Below are 22232 nucleotides of genomic sequence, written 5' to 3'. Positions count from 1 at the left end.
GGGTGGGAGCAGCCAGAGGTGAGCATCATTTACAGCCACAGTGTCAGACAAACGGTGAGGAGAAAGGAATGGTTGCTTCCTGGCTGAAAAGAAATATTTAAAGCCAGTCCACCATATTTATGGAGTATTTCCCAGTTTGATTCACACACTGATCTCGGGAGGCTGTGGTCACCCATCTTCCCTCGCTGTGGCTGAACCAGCAGCAGAGATAAGTGCACCCTGCCTAAATGCTGCTGCACTCCTGCCAGAGATTGCTGTGTATCTTTTACTGTCCTCAGGACTGCCCCTAGACATTGCTCCTTTATTTTGAACAGTGGTTTTAGTCTAAGCTGCATTATTTGACTTAAAACAGTTTAAGAAATGTTGACTACTTTTACCTAGCTAGGTGAGTGGGTTGTGCTGGCAGCTGGGATGGTAATTTGCAGTAGAGAGGTCATAAAGGTAGAAAGTGGCTGGGGCTGTAGGGGAGTTAAACTCTGGCTGGCTATGCTGCAGCTGGAGCAGGATGTGTCACAGCAACCTTGGACAATGAGCAAAATAGCCCTTCACCAGAAGCCCCTTGTAGGCCAGTTTTTTCCCTCAGCTAAGCAGTAAGCTGGTTGCTCTACTAATCTCATACAGAAAGAGGAGAGCAAATAGCCTACCTTCAGTTGCCTAGGCACAGATAAAAAACCTGACATTTTGAAAGCACGGTCTGAAAATACTGGCCTGTGGTTTTAGCGGCTCTATCTGAAATCCTTCGATACTGTCAGTAACATTCCTCCTTGCTTTACTTAACTTCTCCCTTCCTTCTGCCATATTTCTAGGGGCTCTAAGAAAGCTACAGCAATAATTCCTGCCTTACTATGCAAATATAATTTCATGCACTTTTCCTAAATCTGCACCATGAATGACTGCTTCTGTACTGTGGCTTTTCAATTCTTCTGAGCATCCTCAAAAGCACTGAGTGCTCTGCACAGTGTACATCTGATTCTCTTACACAAAGCCATCTCGGGCTGGGTCAGGCATGGAAGCCCAAATGAGCAGAGTACAGTGTTTACTAGAGAAGTGCACTTGAGAGAAAAGAGGTGTTGATACTGATGTTGCAAAGTTTGTATTATGCAGCTGATTAAAAATGAAGGCTGTAAGCAGAGTGCTTGGTCATGCTGCTGCCCAAGAATTCATTCTCCAGGAACCTCAGCACAGAATTGCTTAAAAAAGAAAAAGTGCCACTTGTGCTGGTCTACCCATCCATGATTTGGCAATATTTAGTGAGGCAGAAAAGGGCTGGATTTCTTTTTGCAAGGTTCGTTGTTTTCCTTCTGTAGCTTTCTTCACGAGCTGCCATGTGGTGGCTGTGCTGCTGGGGCTTACCTGCCACCCACATGCAGATGAGGCTTTGAAAACTGCTGTGAGCGTTCTGAGCAGCTGCAGCTTACTGCACTGCTGTGAAGTTCATGAAAATGTGCATTGGGAAGGTCGTTTTCTTAGTCCTCATGGCTTTGAAAGGGAGTTATGGCCAGTTACAGTGTTCTAACAAAAGATAGTTCTCTCTTCAGTTAGATATGCTTGTACTCCCTGTGAACTCCCGCTAGTTGCTATATTGTTTAGGTTTAAAAAAAAAAAAAAGGCAAAATGTTACTACAAAGAAACATGTTTCTGCAGAGAAGAAAAATAATGTGATGTGTTCTACTGCTTCAGGAACTTCCAGTGCTAAAAAACCCTGGTCTTGGTTCCTTGTGTAAAAGTCCTGTTTCCTTGTGCCATATGTCTAGCTCTCAAAACACATCCAAGTATCTCTTTTTCTGCCATGAAACTTGTTGCAGGCAGGCTTCATGGCAGCTCTGAAACTGCCACGGAATTCTAGCTTGTCCAACTACTAGGTGGCAAGTAAAAAAAAAGGCTCTTGAGTTTTACTTGTCCTTATTTGCTACAGTTGGTACTTTGTTGTAGTACCTCTGCATATGATTTTGCCTTCATGCTTAATGAAAGTACATTTTTGTTACAGTCTCTTGTGTTGCAAATATCGAGAATACAATGAATCATTTTATGCTATCAGCACAAAATTCACCACACTTATTTACTTGTAGTTAGGACAGATGGGTTTGTTTATTGGATAATTTTACCAGTTGCCAACTTGTATCAATTGCCAGTTTTGTCAGCTTCAGGAGTTTCTTCAGATCCTGCAGTGCAATCCCTGTGGATTGCCTGTATAAACTGCAATAAGTATAACTGATAAAATTCTTACTGCTTTCAGTTTTTCTGGTAGTTCAAATGAAGACTTTAGTGTTCTCTGTCTAAATCAAGAATTTTGCTATAGCAGGTTGGTGATAGTTTCGAGGCTTACAGTTAGCTTTCTGGTCGTGCATTACTTATATTTAGAGTTGGTTTAAGCTCATTAGGAAATGAAGGTCTGAACTTGCAAGACATGAGTATTTCTTGAAAACCTGGGTTGGTCTAGGGCTTTTGGGTGTTTGTTTTATTTATGCCTCAATCCATTCTCTGAAAGTCACGTTCCACCATTATGGTGTATCAAGGGAACCAGCCCTAATTGTTAGTTCTGCAAATTTGGAGCAAGCCCTTAAGTACACATGAGTCCTGTGTGTACTTAGCAAAGAAATGGAATGAAAAAAATTTTCCCAACAAACACATATAATTCAGTTTTCACAACAGACCAGTTCTTACAAGATACAAATGTTTTTAAAAGGAACTTTCAGGAAGAAAAAAGTTGAAAATCTAATACTAACTGTTACAGCAAACAAAATGTTCCATCAAGAAACTGGAGCACCTAGTTTTGGAATTCAAAATCAATTTAACATTTTGATTGCATTTTTGTTAAAGTTGAATTTAAAATTCTTGACACTGCTGGTGAGTGGGTGGGATTAAGAGCACATGACAGTCTTCATACAATCGCCAGAAGGGTCCACTTGTATTTTGTAGATGCAAGTTAGTAAAATTCATAAAGATTGCTTAGTGTAAATATTTTAAAATTAATTTCTGCCGCAAAGCATTTGGAGATTGCCTGTGTGACACTGCTCTAGTGCTCTCTGATTGTGTACCAGGAAGGAAGGTAGCAGGAGCTTGGTGCAGGACTACCTCTGCTGTCTGCACTGTCACATTCAGAAGACAACTGACAAATTTAGCTTCTCTGCACTTCCAGTTTTGGTGTGAAGTTTAACATTGCTATTTCTTTCTAAGCAGGTGCGAAAGTAAAGAGCTTGATGTTGAAATAAGGAACCTGATAGAGAAGAATAACAGTTACCAGTCATGTGAGGACCCTGAACCTATTGCCCAAGAGAGTCCAAACCCCCAGAGAACTTCATGTTCCCTTAAGGTAAACGCAATCTGCTTTTGCAATGTTTATCTGCCAGGAAAGAACATTCAGGGGATGTTCCCTGGGTGGCTTGATTATGCATGAAACTTTGATTTCTGAAATGATGCAATTAACTTGCTACACTTTTTTTTTTAATGATACAGCTACTTTTTGTTATGAGGAAGACTGAGTGAGAAGATGTGTTTTATAGTGCTTTAAAAGGTCAGCTAAACCTGCTGATTATCCAAAATGCCACCCTCTGTAGCCAGCTGTGTCTTTGGATAACACAAATCCACAAAACTGTATATACCCAGAGCACTGGCATTTATTGAAGTTGTTGCATTTGGTAGTTGTGATTTAACTGAGAGTGAGCAGAGATGTGGGAGACAAAGATCTTTGGAAGTGTCAGAAAGGCTTTTAGATAAATAGGAAGAAAGAAGAAGAATAAAGATGATTCAAACCTATACTTCTGTGGTATTGCAAACAGAAAATTGTAAGCCATCTGCTAAGATGGTTGTCTTGGCTTGCAGTGAAGCAGCAGTTAACAAGCATGACAGAAACTTGTTCTAGGTTTCCCTCTCGGTTTCCCTCCTCTCTCCTGAAATAGCAAGCTGCTTTTTGTTGTGCAGTAAGAGGACAAAAGGAAATTCCTGTTTTCTCCAAACTGGGAAAGGGAGGAGTGAGAGGTGGGGAGGAGTAATTGAGTCCTGAATACCATCCACCTGCAAGGGGTGACACATGCACCTGCCTGTGTGACTCCACTACGGGGGCGGGGGTGGGAAGGGAACCTTTGAAGGCTGGGCCCCAAGGCGTGATGCAGAACATTGATGAGGAGGTAAAGGAGAGATGACTCTCTTCTATGAAATCCAAAATTACACATAGCTCTTTTCACATGTAAACCGCTATCTCCAAAATGACTCATGATCTTGAGATATGAAGCTGTGCTGAGTATAAGGAGATGCCCCTTGAATTAGAATTATTCTAATTCAAATGGATTTTTGAATTAGAATTTTGATTTAGAATTAAATGCTGAATGTGTTGAGCATAAAGAGATGTCTCTTGAATTAGAATTATTCTAATTCAAATGGATTTTTGAATTAGAATTTTGAATTAGAATTAAAAATGGAATTACAAACAGTGAGAAGCCACAGGGAGGAATGGGGATTCCCAGCTGCAGGGGAGGAATAAGCACGGTGAAACAGAAGTCAGTGCAGAATCAAGTAGCATTGAGCTATGAAATTAAAGGGCAGAACAGTAAGCCACAAATAGTCTGCAGAAACCCCTGGTTCCCCATGTTAGCCTCCCTCCAACAGAAGGAGATGTAGGAAAGGATTTGGAGGATGTGGGGAGGAAAAAAAAAGGAAGTGCTCACCTCAACCGTTTCTGTGGGATGCTTCAGTGTTTTACACAGAATACCGTGGCAGTATTTCATTTGTAGTGCTTTGCTTTTTTAAATGTTTTTTGCATTTATAGCATTCATTTGGCCATGTGTGTGGTTTTCATAGCTTAAAGGAGGAAGATTTATGATATTTCTGCACTAGAAACATGCTGCTATTTTTAATTTATACTTCTAAGTTGAACAGCTTTTCACTTTGGCTGGTTAGTGAGTTGGTCTTCAAGTGGGTGACAGCTTGACGGTTGCGGTGAGCTCCAACAACCTCAGTGTAAGATCTAGGAGTACCTGTCTTGGACTGTGTGTTTTGGAAAATAAAGCAATATTTTTAGGTATACTTTCAATTATGAAGGTTATAAAATTGTATTACTCCCCCTTCCCCCCCCAACAAACAGAAAAATGTCATTTTGTGAAATTAGAATCTGATGTAGACTTAAACGAAGGGGAACACTCTATATTTATAATGAAACAAAATTGTACGCTTCCCTATAGTGTTGGTTGTTCATCGGGACGTTTCTTGGCAAAGACAGCAAGTTGTTTTTATTCTGATTTTTTTTTTTTCTGGAGTGAAAAATATAAATTTGACACTACAAAATGGCATTTCCTTCTGAGTTTAAATCACTTTATTATTTCTCTAAATCTGTAATTTTTTTATTATCTGCAAATGTCTGTAAACAAATTCCCTTTTCACTAGGATTTTTTTTCCATAAAAATACATAATATTATTGTGGTTTTAAAGGCAAACATTTGAGAGAGGGGAAACGCAGGTCTGCAGAATAAACTAATCCTCAGCACATTCTTCAGCCTACAATTCCTTTATCTGTAGTACTTTAGTTGCACCTTGTCATGATGCTATGTTCCCCGCAGTGGGAGAGGGAGGAGATTACAGGAAAACATCCTCACAAGCAGGTCACAGTGGTTAGAGCCTGTTGGTGTACTTGGGTCCCTGACACCCACATACAGTCTATTGGTCTAATATAAGGGACTTGGGCACCTGTGTCCCTACATGTAGCTTGTCTAGGTGAGCAAACTGGGTGTTTTAAGTGTTAAGCTGAAATGAGAGGTGAGACGTTAATGTGACATCATTATTTTATACTGATTTAAGCTCTTCTCAGTTTATTGAAATGTATTTACTTTTTCTAGAGCCATTGACCGGAAAAGGGAAACATATGTTGAAGTCTTTTACAGATTAGAACAATTGTTAATTTCTAATCTACATGTACTTATCTATTCCCCCTGTCTTCTGTAACATCACTTATTGCTGTGATGTGCAGCAGGAGTGTATGTGAACGAGAAGGATTGCAAACTCTGGTCCTGCAGAGGCCATAATCTGTGAAAATGCCTGTTCTCAAAACATACCTCAGGAAGGAAAGGGTTCGTTGTTCTGTCTTCTACAGAGGGTGAAGCTGAGGGCCAAAAGGATCAGGCAGTTTGCTGTTTTAATATGAGAAATCAAAGAAACGTTTCTTACCACAAAAAAGCAGCTTCTTTGTTCAAATTTAACTATAAAACTGATTACATTCAACTGGAATAAGCTAATACAAGTATTGCTAAAAAGTACTCATGCAGAGTGTTTTCAGTATGTTTAGGGCTTTATCAAGATTATACACATAAAAAGGATGTTTTCTGTGGGAGGTAAGGGCAGACAAAAGTATCAGATAAGAAGGGAAAAATAGCAACTAAAATAGCAGTGTGTCAACATAAAGTTGACAGAGATAATATATTTAATGGGATCAAATGGTAAAAAAAACCCAAACAACAATAAACTTTCAAGCAGATAAACTGTTCTGAGTGCGAAGCAAGAAAGTAAAGATTTCCATTTAAAGGCTATCTGTACTTGCAACAACTATGTTTTAAAACTCTGAATAGCTTGTTTGCTACAGTTAAAAATTATCATCCAATTATTGTTCCATGAAACTGGGATTTTCATTATCAGGCCTGAGTTTGCAAATGCTTTGGTACTTGAGTTGCGTGCCCTTACGGTTCATCTCATTGGCAACGATGGGAAACAGTGGATAAAAGAAATCCTGAAACAGAAGCCTGGGCTATGTTTTACTTACTCTGAGAACACATCTTGCTCTAATTTTTTCTGGTTCCCACATATTAAGGCACGCATTTGCATCTGCACATATTTTTCTGTTAGAGTGAATACCTAACCAAACAGCACAAAAAGTTAAAGGCTGACATACTTAAGGGAAAATCCCTCTCTATCACACTTCTGTGGGTGAAACACGTGGACCAGGTTTAGACAGGAAGAGGTAGATTCTTCTTCAGGTTTAAGAGCTGATTTTATTCTTCAACTAAAATCTCTCACTTCTTGTCATTTCACCATGTTCACCAGAATGGGAAAAAGGGTTGCAGTGGATATTGTAGCAAGCACTGGTGGCTGAGAGCAGCCTCAGGAAAAAAGCCAAAAGCAAAGCCCAACCAAAACATAAGCAAACAGGAAGCTCCCCAGAAGACAGCAAATTTTAACCCAGGTAGTCGCAGAGTAAATCTAGCTTCTACAATTCTGCAACTGAACAGTACAATAAATTAAAAAATAAACAAACAAAAACCCCCACACCCAACAAATCTTACAGCAGATACTTGATGGGCTAGAAAGAAAAAATAAATTTTAAAATTATCATTTTGTCATCATCAAGGAAAGATTGAACTTTTACTTGAATCAAGTAATGATTCTTGGTTTCACTGCAGTTACTGAATAGACAGAATTTTCAGAAACTAGTGGCTTTCATTATCTTGATTTGTGAGTGCCTATTTCGTAATACTGTAACAGAAGCCTTTCCCAGAATAAAGATCCAGCACTCTGAAAATGAGAACTTTTTATCTTCTTGTGGTGCTGATGCTTGTGAGAGGATTCAGTGTTGGCCACAGCTCCAAGGCTTTGATTTTTCTTCCGTTGCAAGCTTTCCAAAGACGACTAAAAGGCTTTTACACTCAGAAAGGTCAGGTCTTCCTAGAATACAAAGTAAGGTAATTCTCTTTTTTTAAACAGAAGAAAAAAAACCAACTTCAAAGCTGCTACTAAAAGAAATTACAGAATATTACAGAAAGAGAATAGACATGAGTAAAAAGCTTCTAAGCAGTTCAATTCACTTTGCCCTTGCAGGCAGGGTTGTATGCTACACTTGTGAGTTTCTGAGGAGCAGCAAACCCTGCCCAGTCCCATTTGCTTCCTGGGAAGCCTTTTCCATACCTGGTACCCGACTGGTTTATTCTTGCTCCTCAGAGCAGTCACTCTGCAGGAGCTTCTGGCTCCCAGCTCCCTGCCAGGCATTCCTTGCAGCCACACTCCAAAGTATCTGAAACTTTCTTCCCTGAGCATGCTCAAACTGTGCTCAAGAGGTTGTTTTCTCTTTCCACCCCGGTCTTTAAAGTAATACAAGACAGCTGTGAACAAAAAGGAAAGATAAAACAGGTACCATCTGTCATAATGATCAGAGCGGCCTGATGAGTTTTGAAAAATACATGGCTAATTCTCTTCTGTCACCATTGCCTGTAGCATGGAGAAAAATGCAAAGGATTATACTTTGTAGCTTAAGTGTGTGAGTATGAATGGGGAATAAAAAAAGGAGTTTGAAGAGTGGGAGAAAGTTAGGTAAAGGTCCTACTAAGAATTCATGCTGATTAAGAGAATTTAAATGTTTTAAATTATGATTCAGACATTACAAAAGGTTTCAGACTATGAGTCAAACTTGCAGGTGCAGATTTGCTCACTATAACATTAACACATTTAGTCATGTTTTGATCAGTCCCTGTAATAGAGAGAGAGCAGTGGGAGCCAAGGAACAGAAGGGCTCATATGGATATTAAGAAAGCATTTTTATAATACATATAGAAGAGAAATTATCAACCACTCTTCTTGGAGCAGCCAGATCTGACCAGCTCTCCAAAGACAGAAAGTGGTCATTCTTGTTGTATTAACTTCATTTTCTTAAGCTACTGAACTTCACTTGCTTATCTGGAGAGCAGACTTTGATCCATTTCTCTCCTTTGTATTCCATGTTTACTCGAAGTGTGCTCAAATGTAAAGAGAAGTTTGTTTGTATTCAGCGGTGGTTGATGCTACAATTGCATGTCACAGCCCAGCAGCAAGAGTAATGATGTTTTGTTTCCTTGTTGGGGATGGATAGAAAGAACATGTGAAGGAAGTGACTTTCTGGAGAGAGAGTGGAAGGAGAAGTAAGGGATGAGAAATGGATGAAAAGAGAATATAAGTTAGTTACGCTCTTGCTCTAAAACGTGTGATGGACACCAGCTAGATAAAGAGCTGTATGTCTGTGTATTTTAGGGACGCTATATAAAGTAACACAGATTTGTACACTGCAGACTGTGGTGTGGTTTTACATGTGTGTGTGGAGAAGTTAGAGGCAGTTATCCTGTAAGAGGTTGCCAGGTTTCTATTTCTCCTGCTATTCCCTGCAGTGTTTTCTTGTGATTTTTTTTTTTTTTTTTTTTAGTGTAACCAGTAAATCTCATGACACAAACTGACTAGTTCATTTAAAGAGGAAGAGGTGAAACAGTCAGGGAAACCAAGGTTCATGCAAGCATTAGATTGGGTTATATAAAACTTGCTGACCAGTTTGTCACTGCTGTTACATCACATTTAGCAAGTCTTGATTTTGCTCTTTAGCAGCTAATGTAGGTATGATTTCCCCACAGTAAAATCTGATTTTTAGTGTCTGTGACAAGAGTGACTAGATTTTCTCCCCAAGGCCTTTATTGCAGTGTTAGAGATGGCACTGATTTGCATGGCAGTGTCAGGGTACTGCGCATGTCTGAAGTGCCGTTTCAGTCTCTGGCTGCAAGAGTGGTTCCCAGGGAACACTCACCTTTGTTCGTGCCAATGGATGTCCCCTCGGCACACTGCACAGCTGACATCATTCCCACCGTGCAGAACAGGCACACTGGGTTTCTCCTTGGGTATCTTCTCTGCTTTTCTGTAGGTATTTACTGAACAGCGCAACACCTAGCTGCCTTGCCTTTGGACAACACTGCTGTCTGTGTTTTCCTCCAAAATTTACTTCTTTGTAGACACCTTCTTCAGCTGTCACTTTTGCTACCTGTGAAGCTTCCTGATCTTCCTGTGACTGTGAAGTACTAGAACAAATTTTCCTCCAAAATGTTGAGCTGATCTGGTTATGTTTTGCAGGCTGGAAAATTTTAACAGCCTCTTGAAAGTTTGCTTGTATCTGTAAATGTTTTTTTAGGTTTGCCACTGCATTTACAGTCTGATCTTCAACTAGAATTCTCCAATCAATTTGAAACTGCATATTTGATTTAATAGCTTCAAACCAAATATAAATTCCTTAAAAATATATATATATATTTTTTTTACTTCTGAGTCTGATAGTTGTCAAAAAGAGTCCTCCTTTCAAGGATTTTTATATATCTCAGATTTCTGAAGTGCTGTTGTGCAACTAAGTTGTTCTTCATGGTGTAGCAGTAGACTAATAAACAAATATAGTGTCTTTATCTCCAGAATACCAAAGAAAATTAATGTTGTGATCCCTTGTATTTCTTTTCAGTGCTATTAACTGTTTTCACAGAGACAGACAACGATTTTTCTTTAACCTCTCCCAGTTTTTGCTGGAAGAATACCACAGCCTTTGAAGAGCTTTTTTTTTTTTTTTTTTTTTTTGTTCCCTACTCACCCTACTCATTGGTATTTTTTCTGTTCATGTAGATTTTAGAGATACTCTTCTCTTCGTTACTCCATACTGTTCTTATGTAGCAGTCACTACAGAAAAGCACTTGGGAGGGAGGGACCAAAGTACTGATCTCGCAGTGAACAGCACTGTTGCTCTTGAACATCACGTTGCTGCCCTTGAGACGTATTTCCTATCAAGTCTCTTAAAAGGCACTGACTTTAGGCACTGTGTGAAGGGGCATCGGCGTTACCCGTATGAATGCTAAGCTTGCCTAGCTAGGCACTGAAGAGTACTTAATGTCATTTCTAGTCTGCCATATTTTGTGTAAGAAACTTGTAACGAAGAGCAATAGCTAAGGCTCTACAAGAAAATTTGGCGCTGATTTTAACATTTATACATAGATTAGAAGGCCAGTAACAAAGCTAGGAGCTTCCACATAGGCACACCTAGCTCGGAGCTTATTGTTTGTTAGCAGGGAGCAATACATCTTTCAAACAAGATGGTAACGTTAAAAGATACACAAGGCCAGTATAAATTGCATTCACTGACAGTGCCAAGCTGCATGCAAACAACAGCTATTTCAGCAAACAGCAAAACTTGACTCAGAACTCTCATGCATAGCCCTAGTGTGGGACAGACAGTGGTTGTTGCTGCTTAGTCACTATGGCAGGCTCACAGAGAGTGAAAGTGGACAAATGTGCAAGTCATTTTGGCATGGAAAGCAGGAGATGTGGAGACGCTGTTGCTGTTCTAGCCTCTACTCTTCCAGGAGCTTCACCTTCTCCCCCACATCTCTGCAGCTCTCTGACAGCATCATAGAGGTTGGGAAGCAGAAAGGAACAGTGCTGCAACTAGTTAAAATCCCTATAAATGGCACCTTCAAATCCTCCAGTCCAAGAGAGAATCAGTCGCTTTCAGTAGCTGTTAATATGGTCATTAAGATACCAACAATAAAGGACCTGGTGTCCTAATGTCCACCTAGCTCTCCAGGAAACTACACAGCTTTCCAGGCAACTGTTTTGAACTAAATAATGATAACAACTGTGTGCACTGCAGAGTCTCAGCCTCACCTTCTCTTCAAAGTCATTTAAGCACTAATAAGTCCCACTTTCAAGTGGGAGCTGTGATTCATGAGTAGGGCTGTGCACTGGGTTTACTCGTGTCGTCTCCCTGCTGCAGGGACCGCTCAGCACCTCAGGTTGCACATCACAGTGTGCTGTTGTGAGGAAATCAGAAACTGGGGCTGGTTTACCTTAGCACCAGGCCTTAAAATGCAGCGGTTCGACCTAAGCTTTCTCCCAAGCCTTAACTGCTGCTGAAACAGGGGTGGGATGGCTGAGCATGGGAATTAGGGTAAGGGAAGGTGTCCGTGCTTGAGAATCATTGCCCTCGAGAGCAGGTGTGCAATGTGGAAGATTTCTGATGGTATTTTTGTGAATCAGATGTTCAGTGTTGGTACTTTATAGACAGAGACAGACTGTTTTCATGAATTTATAAACTATAGGACTGTAGCAGGCCAGCACAAGGCAGTAGGACCTTGTGAGAAGACAATAGATAATTGCTGTTCGCATTATTTGTGTTTAGTTACAGTACTTTCTCCTTCAGCAGCTGACTCTTGACTCTTCAGAACACAAAATTATGCAGTGACAGCCTGCTAAGGGATGCTTAAGACACAGCTGTGACAGACAGGTGGACAGACCGTGGGTGAAAGGCGACATCATCGTTCTCTGATCTGACACTAACATCTGGATGACCTTTAGCATTCAGTTGGTCTGCTTCCCTATGTGTATAACAGGTTTATTGCCTACTTCTGCAAAGAGCTTTGAAGTCATTAGGTGTAAGCTTTGATATGACACAAACTTTTCATAACATTATAATACTTGGTCTCATTTTTAAAATGTGTGGTGCTTCGTCTGCCTTCTCCACTATGGGGATTTTACAGTTTAACTATTATTACATTCTCTCAGGTAGCACAGTATGTTTATTCATTTTAGAAGTTGGCCTTTTGCGTGTCTGTTTCCTGGAGCATGGCCTTTCTGTTTCACTCAGCCGTGCTTTGGTGGTACGGAGGCTTACTTTGTTTCATTGCCTGACAGTTATCAGCTTGTATTTCTTACAACATATTAATCACTACAGAAATGTCAAGAAATGCAATTGTGGAAATTGCTATTGTGCTATTGGCCAGTAGTTCTTCCTTCTTTAACCCAGTGCTGTAGCTGGGAGGGATATGCTCAAAGACTAGTTTCAGTATATGTACAGGTGAAATTCTTTTATTTTTTGATGGGTGGTATGACTTCTATGTAGAAACTAAAATGTCTTCGCTAAAATGACATTTTTTTTTTTATTTCTGTCTTTATACCCCATGAGTTTTCCAGCTATTCCATAAACCAGTAAAAAGTAAAAAGAATATCAAGGTAGGCAGGATATAATTCATATAAAAATATTGTAAAATAGTAGCTATCTTCCAGATTGAGTTTTGTATCTTGCAAAAGAGGAGTTGCTTAGTCACACATTATGAACCAGCAATCTGGAATGTGGCTGTTAGATTCCAGCATGTCACAGGATTACTTTACTTTGCCTAAATCCTTTTTTGGAAGTTGAAAGAACTCCCACAGATTTATATTATTTTATGTCAGATTTCACAGGTTAGTTTTCATTGTGTTCCTTGAAAAGGAAATAAGGAGCCTCTGCCCCCACTTAAAAAGCCTCAGACCCAGGGATCTTTCCACAATAAGGAAACTGATATTTCTTTCACACTTCCTTCTCAAATGCATCATTATTCATCATTCCAAGACCCAAGATGACAATACGTTGCACTTCTCCATTTCACCTGTCCTAACTTTGCATGTGAAGTCTATGGAAGCCTTTTCTTTGTTAATATTTCTGGGGAGTTTAACTTGGTAAGCTTAACCTCTTTTTCCAAATGGGAAACTAAAGACATATGTTTGAAGTGTTGGGTACCCTGATTTCTCAAGTGAAGACTTGAGTAGCTTGAATCTAGGTCCATGCTTAGATAAGTACTAGAACTGCAAATATGATGTCCTTAGGAGAAGAATAACAACATGTGTCACTCTCCATCTTTGTGCAGCTTTTCTTCAGGGAAAGTAAATCAATTCTCCAGTTAATGGTTTTCCCCTAAACAACTTGGGGTTTGTACGGGTGGGCTCTTCTCCATAGCTGTTAACAGACTTCGCTATTACTCCTTTATAAGCATGAGTCGCTAATGTTTCTATCATGAACTAGATAGAAGTTCACACTGTCTTAGTGTCACTTAATACTTGTGATACTTACATAAGTCCTTTTTTACAACTGGAAGCAGGGGTAGAAAACCCTGTCCTCTTACTGGAAAAACATACCCTTCCTTCCCTTATACATGCAACTTCCTCTCTTGGGGTGAACTGGCCACTTGATTGTGATTTATGTGCACACTAAGCAGAGTACTGCCTTGCCCGGCATATTAGTCATAGGCACTGTTCTTCAACCTTCTGGGAAGCCCCAGTCAGGAAGGAGGAAAAGGTTAAAATCAAAATTCTGCCACTTATTTCTAAACCTTGGCTGCTTCCACAGGCAGCACTTGTGGATCTTCTGGATCCTAGTGCCATTCTCCTGCTCCTTTAGCCAACATAAAGTATCTGTTTCATTGCTGTTCTTCTTCCAAAGACCCGTCGTGAAACAAATGCTCAAGGCCATCTTGGATGCATGTGGGCAGATGTGACTGACATGGAAGCCCCAACAGACCCACTAGAAGTAAGTGACTGTTTTGGCTGTCCTCTGAAGTGCTGTCTGATTAACAGGAACAGCTTGAGCTGGTGCAGGTATCATCTGTGTCACTTTGGAGACTGACAATTATGGGCTTATTTTTGTATTCCAGGAGATTTGTTTAAGAATCGAAGGAAATATTAGAAATAGTTTTAGGTGTGGCATACTTAGGATGAAAACCTTTGCTAGCATTCCCCCCCCCCCCCCGCCCCAAGAGTATCTGGTCATTTTAATTTGTTGTTATACAAAGGGTAGGAAATGGTTCATTTTAGTGACCCAACAACTTTTGTGAGCAGTATTGGTGCCAGTTGGTGCCAAGTGTATATATAGCTGTTAGATTTGTGAGTTGTCCTAGTCATTTTAATAGGACTCCTAAATATGCACTTAAATACATGGCTAAAGTACAGATTCTGAAATCAATGCAATACGTGAATTGACTGCCATTGACTGCCAGGTATTTGCTTCAGATACTTTTAAGTTAAAGACGTAAATTGCAGACTGATTTCCTAATTTCTCCAAATGGCCTCTTATTTTTCTGTATTGCTTGTTTTGAATCCGTTGTGCTAAAGTTTATTGCCTTGGGCCTGCAAGCACTTATCAGGGGCAATACTACTAATTATTGTAGTTCTTGTGAATGAAGGGAGCTGCTTACGCTCACTGCAACTTATGCTCAACTTTTGTGGCTTGTACTACTTGTTTATATTACCATCTGTAAGATAATTAAAATCCTATTTTGTGTTCTGTGTCTCAGATGGTACAAGTATATACATTTTTCTTTATTTCAGTGTCCATTTGCATAATACTTCAATTAAAACAGACAAAGTAGGGTTAAAGCAGATGTAAACTTCAGAATCTGCTGTCAGCAGGTGTAAAGGTACTGAAATACAAATGCAATGTAGAGAAAAAGTTGCTGTTTCAGTTTATTTACATGCACATATCAGGGTGGATGGGAGTTTTATATGATAATCTTGACTTGAGGAGAGGACGCGAAAAGCATTCATTTTTGAACATTTATTTTCTCCAGTCACAGCGCACATTACTGACCAAGAAGAAGACTGTATCAGCCAGTTCTCTGGAGCAACAGATCCTCTCACTGGAAAGACAGAGACGAGAAGTAATCTCATGTTCATCCTTAACAGTTACAGATACACGCTCTAAGACACACATTACAATATCAGCAATATGCCCAGGGCAGGAAATCACTGAACATGTTATCGCTGTTACTTACACTATGCTGCAGTTGGTTTTACCTGCCAGCCCAGTATGGCCTTTGTTTTTGCTGTGTGACTCTAATCCCATGCTCTTGTAAGGCAGTATCTATATGGAGACTTTCTGCTTTGCTTTTCTTAACAGCCCAAAGTGTGCAAGCCCCTAAAATTACATTTAAACTGGTTCCTATAGTTCTGCTTCTCTCTACCAAGCTAGGCAGAGTTATGTATGGAGAACTGTTCCTAACAATGAATTATGACTTGCTGTAATGGGGTTATGAATCTAGAAGGGCAGAGATTTATACGGTACAAATGGCAGATTTTCATAATGATCACTATTGAAAGGCCAAGGAACCACTGTGAGTAGTAGCCAGTGATGTCTTGGTCACAGGTAGCAGCAAACCGGAGGCCATTCTTTTGCTCAGCATCCTGAAGAGTGAGCCTATATCCTACAAAGCAAAATTCTTCAGAGGGACCTATTTGGCTTTCTCCAATAAAAACGCACACATGCTGACTTTACTCCTGCCAGTTAAGTCTGTGGTGTTAGGCGATCTTTCCATCTTGCATACGTATGTTTGCTTGGTGTAGTGGTGCTGAGAAAGGCAAGTGGGGTTTGCACCCAGTAATAATTGCCATCAATAGGAGCTTTCAATTTGCTCATTGGAAGTCAGAGACCTTCTAATTGGAAATATGTTTATGGAACTTAAAGCGAAATAGCAAGAAAGTCCTTGGCCACTTAGGAGTTGCAGCTTGGGATTTTTACAGCGTTCCAAATGATTCACCTGTAGCTTATTGTGTATTTGCATGTTTCCTGAATGTTACTTCCTGAACATTCATGTGCTTTAACTGAAACACCAAAGCACTGGCAGATGGGCCATAAAGCTTGCCAAACTTTAAACTTGCTTTTTCTGAAATGAACTGGCCAGATAATGAGGAAGTTGTGAACACTCATAGCTGGAGGATTAGAATGACAGTCTATTTTTTTTATTTATTGATGATGTTGAAATAAGTGTTATTTACTATGACTTCCTAATAATTTTAGCTTCTGGAGGTGAACAAGCAATGGGATCATCAATTTAGAAGTATGAAAGACCTTTATGAAAAACAGGTAACAATGTTGAATACTTCTATTGGAATACATATGCCACTTGCTGATAGTTAAGTCTGTGCTTAAATACCAATCAGCCAATGCTGTATTAAATATCTTAGGAGAGGAAAGACAACATGTTTATTTTGTCTTTAGCTCACAAATTAAAAAAGCTTCATCACACAAAAGTGAAGCTAATGTGTGTGCAATCTTCAGTAGGACGAAATAACCAGAGAAGCAGGGCATCTCTAAAATAATAGGGACAAGGGTGGACATGACAGCAGAGATCTTCATGCCCTCCGCAAGGTAATAAAAATTGCACCTATTTCAGAGCACAGATAACTGAAAATTAACCTGCAATGCCTGCTGTGCCCAGCCACTGATCTGCATCAGCTTATATCTGTTGGTTCTTGTCCCATATTTTGTGGCTGGCTTGTGAAGCCTTGGAAGTTCACTGGGGCTCCCTGTAACGGGGGAGCTCTCAGCTAAATCCTTGAATGCTGCCCTCTACAAGCAGAGACTTTTTTGCTTTTGAGAAACTGTTCTGTACAAAATTTCTTCAGTAAAAAAATAAATTGTAAATAAATACTATTTATTTCCTTTTTTTGGTAAAGATCCCATTGACATAGCTTTCATTCCTTCCTTGTGGCTGTGTGGTATCTTTGCTGCAGACATATCAGCTGCCTAGTGAAGCTGACTGCTTACAATTTTGCCTGGTATTCCAAAAACCAAGCTGGCTTCTCATCTCCTGTTTCCATCTGTGAAAAGAAAGTTTGCAGAATGACCTCATGAGCTTATCAGGAAAATTTTCTCTCTCATGTTTTCCAGTAAGCTTTACCAAGATCTGGATCATTTCTTTGATTCCTCTCCCCTCAAGAGAAGAGGAGTTTAAATGGCTTTTCCTCATTTAATGTGGGATCATTTTATGCCTCTGGCTAGGTCATTTGAATGTGCACCATTGCAGGGGAAGTCCAAATTGCAAAAGAGAAAAAAAAGAACATTAAAATGGAAGATTCACTTTGAGGATCAGACCCATGGTAGCTGTCCTGTGGCAGCAAAACAGTGTGAGACCCAGCTGGGCTAACACCAACAGAGAATTTGCTCAGGATCGTTAAAAGTCTCCACTGCAGACAGAGCAGCAGAGGTTGGGAGTGGGGTGGGGAAAGTCAGTGGCTGGGGACTTTGCACGTAACCATATCCACTCCTTTACACCTGCCTGCTGAGAGCTGAAAGTATTTGAAGGCGCTTTTGAGATGCTGTGCCTTTCAGGATCTCTGGTCTGCCCACCGTGGTCTTTCACTTGCTTTTTCAGCTGGCAGAAATGAAAACAAAACTGGACGAGTCAGAGAGGAGAGTCAGTGAGCTGGAGGAAGAGAGACATCGGCAGCATCCAAAAGATGAGAGGTTCCGAGCCCCGGGCAGCGAGAGGCTGTTGCAGGAAATGGTAGGAGGGTGCGCTCTGTTACCCCGTTTGTGCTCAGTGTTGAACGCTGCCTTGCCTCTCCTCTTTTCTCTTCTCATGAGTGGCAGGGTGTGGGTTGTTGCACAGCCATGAGATGCGATTGTGGTGTCAAGTGCTCTTCAGTATTGTACCCAAGGCAGTGGCTGATCTTCTGTCTAATCAGAGATGTATGTACAGAGACGCATTTCAGTAGATATTGGCAGAAACCATGGCATTGGTGTACGTGGGGGAGTAAAGAGCAGATTGATATGAATACCACAGAGATTTCCTTCCTCACTGTTCAGTTCAGGATGAATTTCTTTGTGAAGGAAAATGCTACAGCAATTTCAAATGGAATAGGAATGTCATTGCAGATGTTACATGAAGTGTTTGGCCATAAAAGAATAAATTCAGCTCCAGACACCCACATTTTGGTATTGACAATATATTGACAATTTTTTATACGTGTGCTAGCTATCTCAGCTCCTTGTAAATATCAGCGATGTAGTAGGGCTGAAAGTGCCTGGGCTGATCAGCTGCTCTAGAGCGGTGTTCACCTCCCCCTAAGTGTGCTTGGGCACCTCTCTCAGGACTCCTTAGGCACTGGCTTTTGTGTAGGCATTCATATCTAAGGTTAGATCCTTAAGCTGAATTCCTACCACAGTAAAACATCAACCTGAGTGATGGTCATATATATGCCCAAAGTATACACAAAACTTTGTACCCTGTTCTGCAAGCACCAGAGTGGTGCTTCCTATTCTCATTCTGCTTCATGACATCACATGCTTCATAAGCCCTCGTAAAGGTTTCTGGATGGTGCTCTTGACAGCTGAAGTCAGGCTTCTCTAGTCGCTTGATAACATGAAACAAACCTGAAAACAAGTGGCAATCGTGTGGCTTCCAGGCTCAGTTAATATGTAGGTTAGCTGCTATAGTAAAAGAAATGCAAAGCCCTTTGTTTTTATCTTCATAAGCAGAATATTCATCTTACTTGCTTATCAGCTATGGTATGGTCTTGGCTAAACACATGCATGATTTCCAACCAATAGGATCATTTACATGTTTTAAAGCAAACTATGTTGTTATGTACTTGCTGAATCATGGCCTGTGTTTGCTCCAAGAGTGGATTCAATGTAAGACAATCAATCTCCCTGTTCATATTACTAAGATTTTTACTGCCTACCTTTTAATCTATGATAGCTGTGAAAAATAGCCCTAGCTACCTTTTTGGAAAGCTAAGGATGAGCAGTACGCTCTCCCAGGTTTTTTGCTACATACATTAATAATGAACCAAATGACATAATCCAAAAATCTTAGGGGGGCAGGTTAACCTGCATGAAAATTGAGCCTTAGATCAGCAATTCCTTTACAAATTATTTACTCAGCCAGGAAGTGCTTCTGTTTACCCTGAATTTCTTTACTTTTTGGATGTCATGCAGGAGATCTACACCTTTGCAGAGGTAGCTGCTAAAAGTAGAGATTTTTGACTGAGCAACAAGGATTGTAGCACCCATGTCAGCAGCTGTGCAAACTCCTATGCTGCCTATGGGGCAGGATGAAGAAAAAGCAGTGCCAGAGGATGATTCAGATATGTTCAGCTTGAAAGCACGTCAGCAGGCTTGCTGCTTTAAAGTTGAGGAATGTGGAAGAGGCCCAAGCTGACAGATATACCAAGATGAGATTTTTAGGGCTTGATGTTTGTTTGTTTGTTTTCTGCAGCAACTAACATTCCTCATACCCACATTTGGTTTTATATATATGTTTGTGTGTGTGTGCGTATATATATATTTTCCTTGAAAAGTAACAGCGCTTCCTGTTAAAATGATTTACTTACCCCCTTGTAGCCACGGAGCTGGGATGGGTTCTACAGGGCAATTGCCGGAGCAAAGTAATAAGATGTTTGTTCTCTACTTGCTTATCTAGTCCAGCAGCCTGACAGTACCTTTAAAATTTGTTTACTTAGAGGGGCAGTTCTCTCGGTGCTCTGCTGAGCCACTTAGGAAAACGAGCAGCACCAAACAAATCTGAGAGAGATTACATGCTGCTTCTGTTTTACAGAACTTTTTTTTTTTAAATGTACCTGGAGTATGACTCACAAAATAATAATGTGGTGAACTTTATCTGTCCCCATGTCCTCCATGTCCCACAGAGGAAAAGTGGCTGTTTCGGAGATGTAATTTTTTATTGTTCTCTCTGGGCTTGACTGTGTACCCATAGACAGGAATCAAAGACTAACCATAGACAGGAATCAAAGACTAACCAAAGCACTGGAAAGTCTAGGTGCCATAACACCTAAGATTCAGTGTGGAATAAGAAGCACTAAGACGTAAGAATTCAGATCGTTCAAAAACCTGAGCAAACTGGAAATCTTTAATTATAAGTGGCTGTGTTCCCAGAAGCGTCAATCCCTGAGAAGGAGAATGTGTGCTAAGAGCTAGGAAAAGAGGACGGCAAAGGTGAAGAGAAGAGCATAGCTAAAAACCTGTATGGATTTTGGTGTTTTGTTTTTCTTTTAATATCTTAAAACATACATGCACATGCCAGCTTGAGCTAGCTCCTGGGTGAGTTTCTATACTTAATGCAGAGGTACCCCATTAATCTTGCCCAGTTTTTGGAGAAAATGAAATGTTCCAACTGACTTAGAATGAAGAAAAACAAAGCTACTTCATGTGTAAATAACGGTTTCTTAAGGATGTTTTTCACTGGCTCAATTAGCACATGTGATGTACTTCTCATGAGCTTGAACTGTAAATGCCTAGTAGCTGGCTCCACAGAGATATGCCTGTTGCACAGAAAAAAATGCGTTCGTGTGGTGTCCTGTGTGTGTCATTGTTGAATCTCATTTTTTTGATCACATAAAGCAGCCGCAGAAGAATATTTGAAATACTTTCTTGTTTTTGTAGAATGGGCCATTCTGTTTCATACATCTGAACAATTTTGGTCTAAGACGGTCTGGCAAAAGTGGGCAACTGAGGAATGCATTACCCTGTGAGAGAAGCTTACACAATGCTGTTTGCTTAGGATCTGATTTGGATCTTAGCTCCCTTCAGTGTAAATCAAAAACAGCCACACTGAAAGTGATAGAGGAAGAGAATTAAACTTAAAGTTTGATATAATGCCATATAATACCTAATAATCTATAATACTATCCTGAAAGACTAGTGTGTAAATCCTGTTGCAATTAGGGACATCTTCCTGGTAGTTTGCTGGGGTAGCAACAGTGTAGGCACATGCACTAGGAAGGGTCAAGCTCAAGTCAACAACAACTGTGATGGGGTCCAAGAAAGTAGATTTTTAAGCCTTGGTTGGTAGCTTGGTAATTCTTGAGCAGGCTGAGACCTGCCTCAGTCTCTTATGTGGTGGAAAAAGCCCTCAGACTGTGATCTTGAGATCTGGTTTTGTCTGTAATATTGTATGACACTGGGAATGCCTGGGACTCCACCAGCATTTAGTCCTGGCCTTAATGCCATAAGTAATAAGTAATGCAGGTTTGTGGTAATCATCTGTACAGTTACTGATCTGCTTGGCCTGCCAACTTTCTCATGCCTTTGTGCAACTGCGGACTGTAGAGAGCAGGGATTTAGTCTTGTATGTTGTTTCCGTGTCATCATATGGTGAATGGTCAAAACAATTTCAAGAGACTTTATCATATCTGGGTTTTACTAACAACCTGCCTTCCTGTTGCCTCCCTTCCCAGCTGTGTTTGGGGCAACAAAAATGCAGCACATCTGCCAGACAGCAGATATTCTGAAAGTTGTTCTTGAAAAATGGTTCCATCTGCTTTTCAGCAGCATCTCTCTGTTTTTGCATCCCAGAAAGAAACAAAGGTCCTTAGTGAAGCTCTCCATGAAATGAAGGAAGAGAACAAGCTCCTGAAGCAGAAGAACGCCTCAATGATCAGAAAGAAAGAACATTATGAGTGTGAAATAAGTCGTCTCAATAAGGTATGAACAGGAGTGAGCTACTGACCAGAACCGCTTCCTTTAATTCTAGGGTCTCTGTTGTCAAGCAGTGACACTACCAAATACCCATATTTTCAGTCCTGGGGGAACAACCTTTTCATGGTAGCAAACTCATGATCACCATTCAGGAGCTGGGGAAACAAGCAAATCTTACGTTAGCTAATACCTGTGCATGCTGTTCCTGACAGGTAGTAGGGTTGCATTATAAAGAGGGAAGTTAAGAGACTCTTTGGCTTCTCCTGTGAAACCTCTCTGTATCGTATCTAAGCTCTTTCTACATTCTCTGTCCTTAGAACAAAAAAAGAAATGGCACAAAGATGCTTTCATATGCATCCAGTGAAATGCTGTGATTAAAAGAAGATTCAGACCTATTGTTTTAGATATATTCTGTGTTTGAGAATAATGGCTTCTCTTCACAAGACATGCTCCTGTCTTA

General features: G+C 40.3%; 1 protein-coding gene across 4 annotated transcripts in view; it reads left to right on the top strand.

Annotated features, from left to right (window-relative positions):
- TNIP3 (TNFAIP3 interacting protein 3) overlaps positions 1 to 22232 on the top strand; it is a 74428-nt gene that overhangs the window by 14388 nt on the left and 37808 nt on the right. For 2 of the 4 annotated variants that reach the window (XM_056358242.1, XM_056358251.1), the window contains exons 3-8: positions 3178 to 3313; positions 14000 to 14086; positions 15123 to 15212; positions 16349 to 16414; positions 17706 to 17837; positions 21650 to 21778. In XM_056358242.1, the coding sequence (XP_056214217.1) occupies positions 3178 to 3313; positions 14000 to 14086; positions 15123 to 15212; positions 16349 to 16414; positions 17706 to 17837; positions 21650 to 21778 (640 nt within the window). The remainder of the gene's footprint in view (positions 1 to 3177; positions 3314 to 13999; positions 14087 to 15122; positions 15213 to 16348; positions 16415 to 17705; positions 17838 to 21649; positions 21779 to 22232) is intronic. The other 2 variants (XM_056358262.1, XM_056358273.1) reach the window with 2 other exon arrangements.

This window comes from Falco biarmicus, chromosome 1, assembly GCF_023638135.1.
Source record: "Falco biarmicus isolate bFalBia1 chromosome 1, bFalBia1.pri, whole genome shotgun sequence".
Lineage (NCBI taxonomy): Eukaryota > Metazoa > Chordata > Aves > Falconiformes > Falconidae > Falco > Falco biarmicus.
This window is presented reverse-complemented; position numbering and strand designations above follow the sequence as displayed.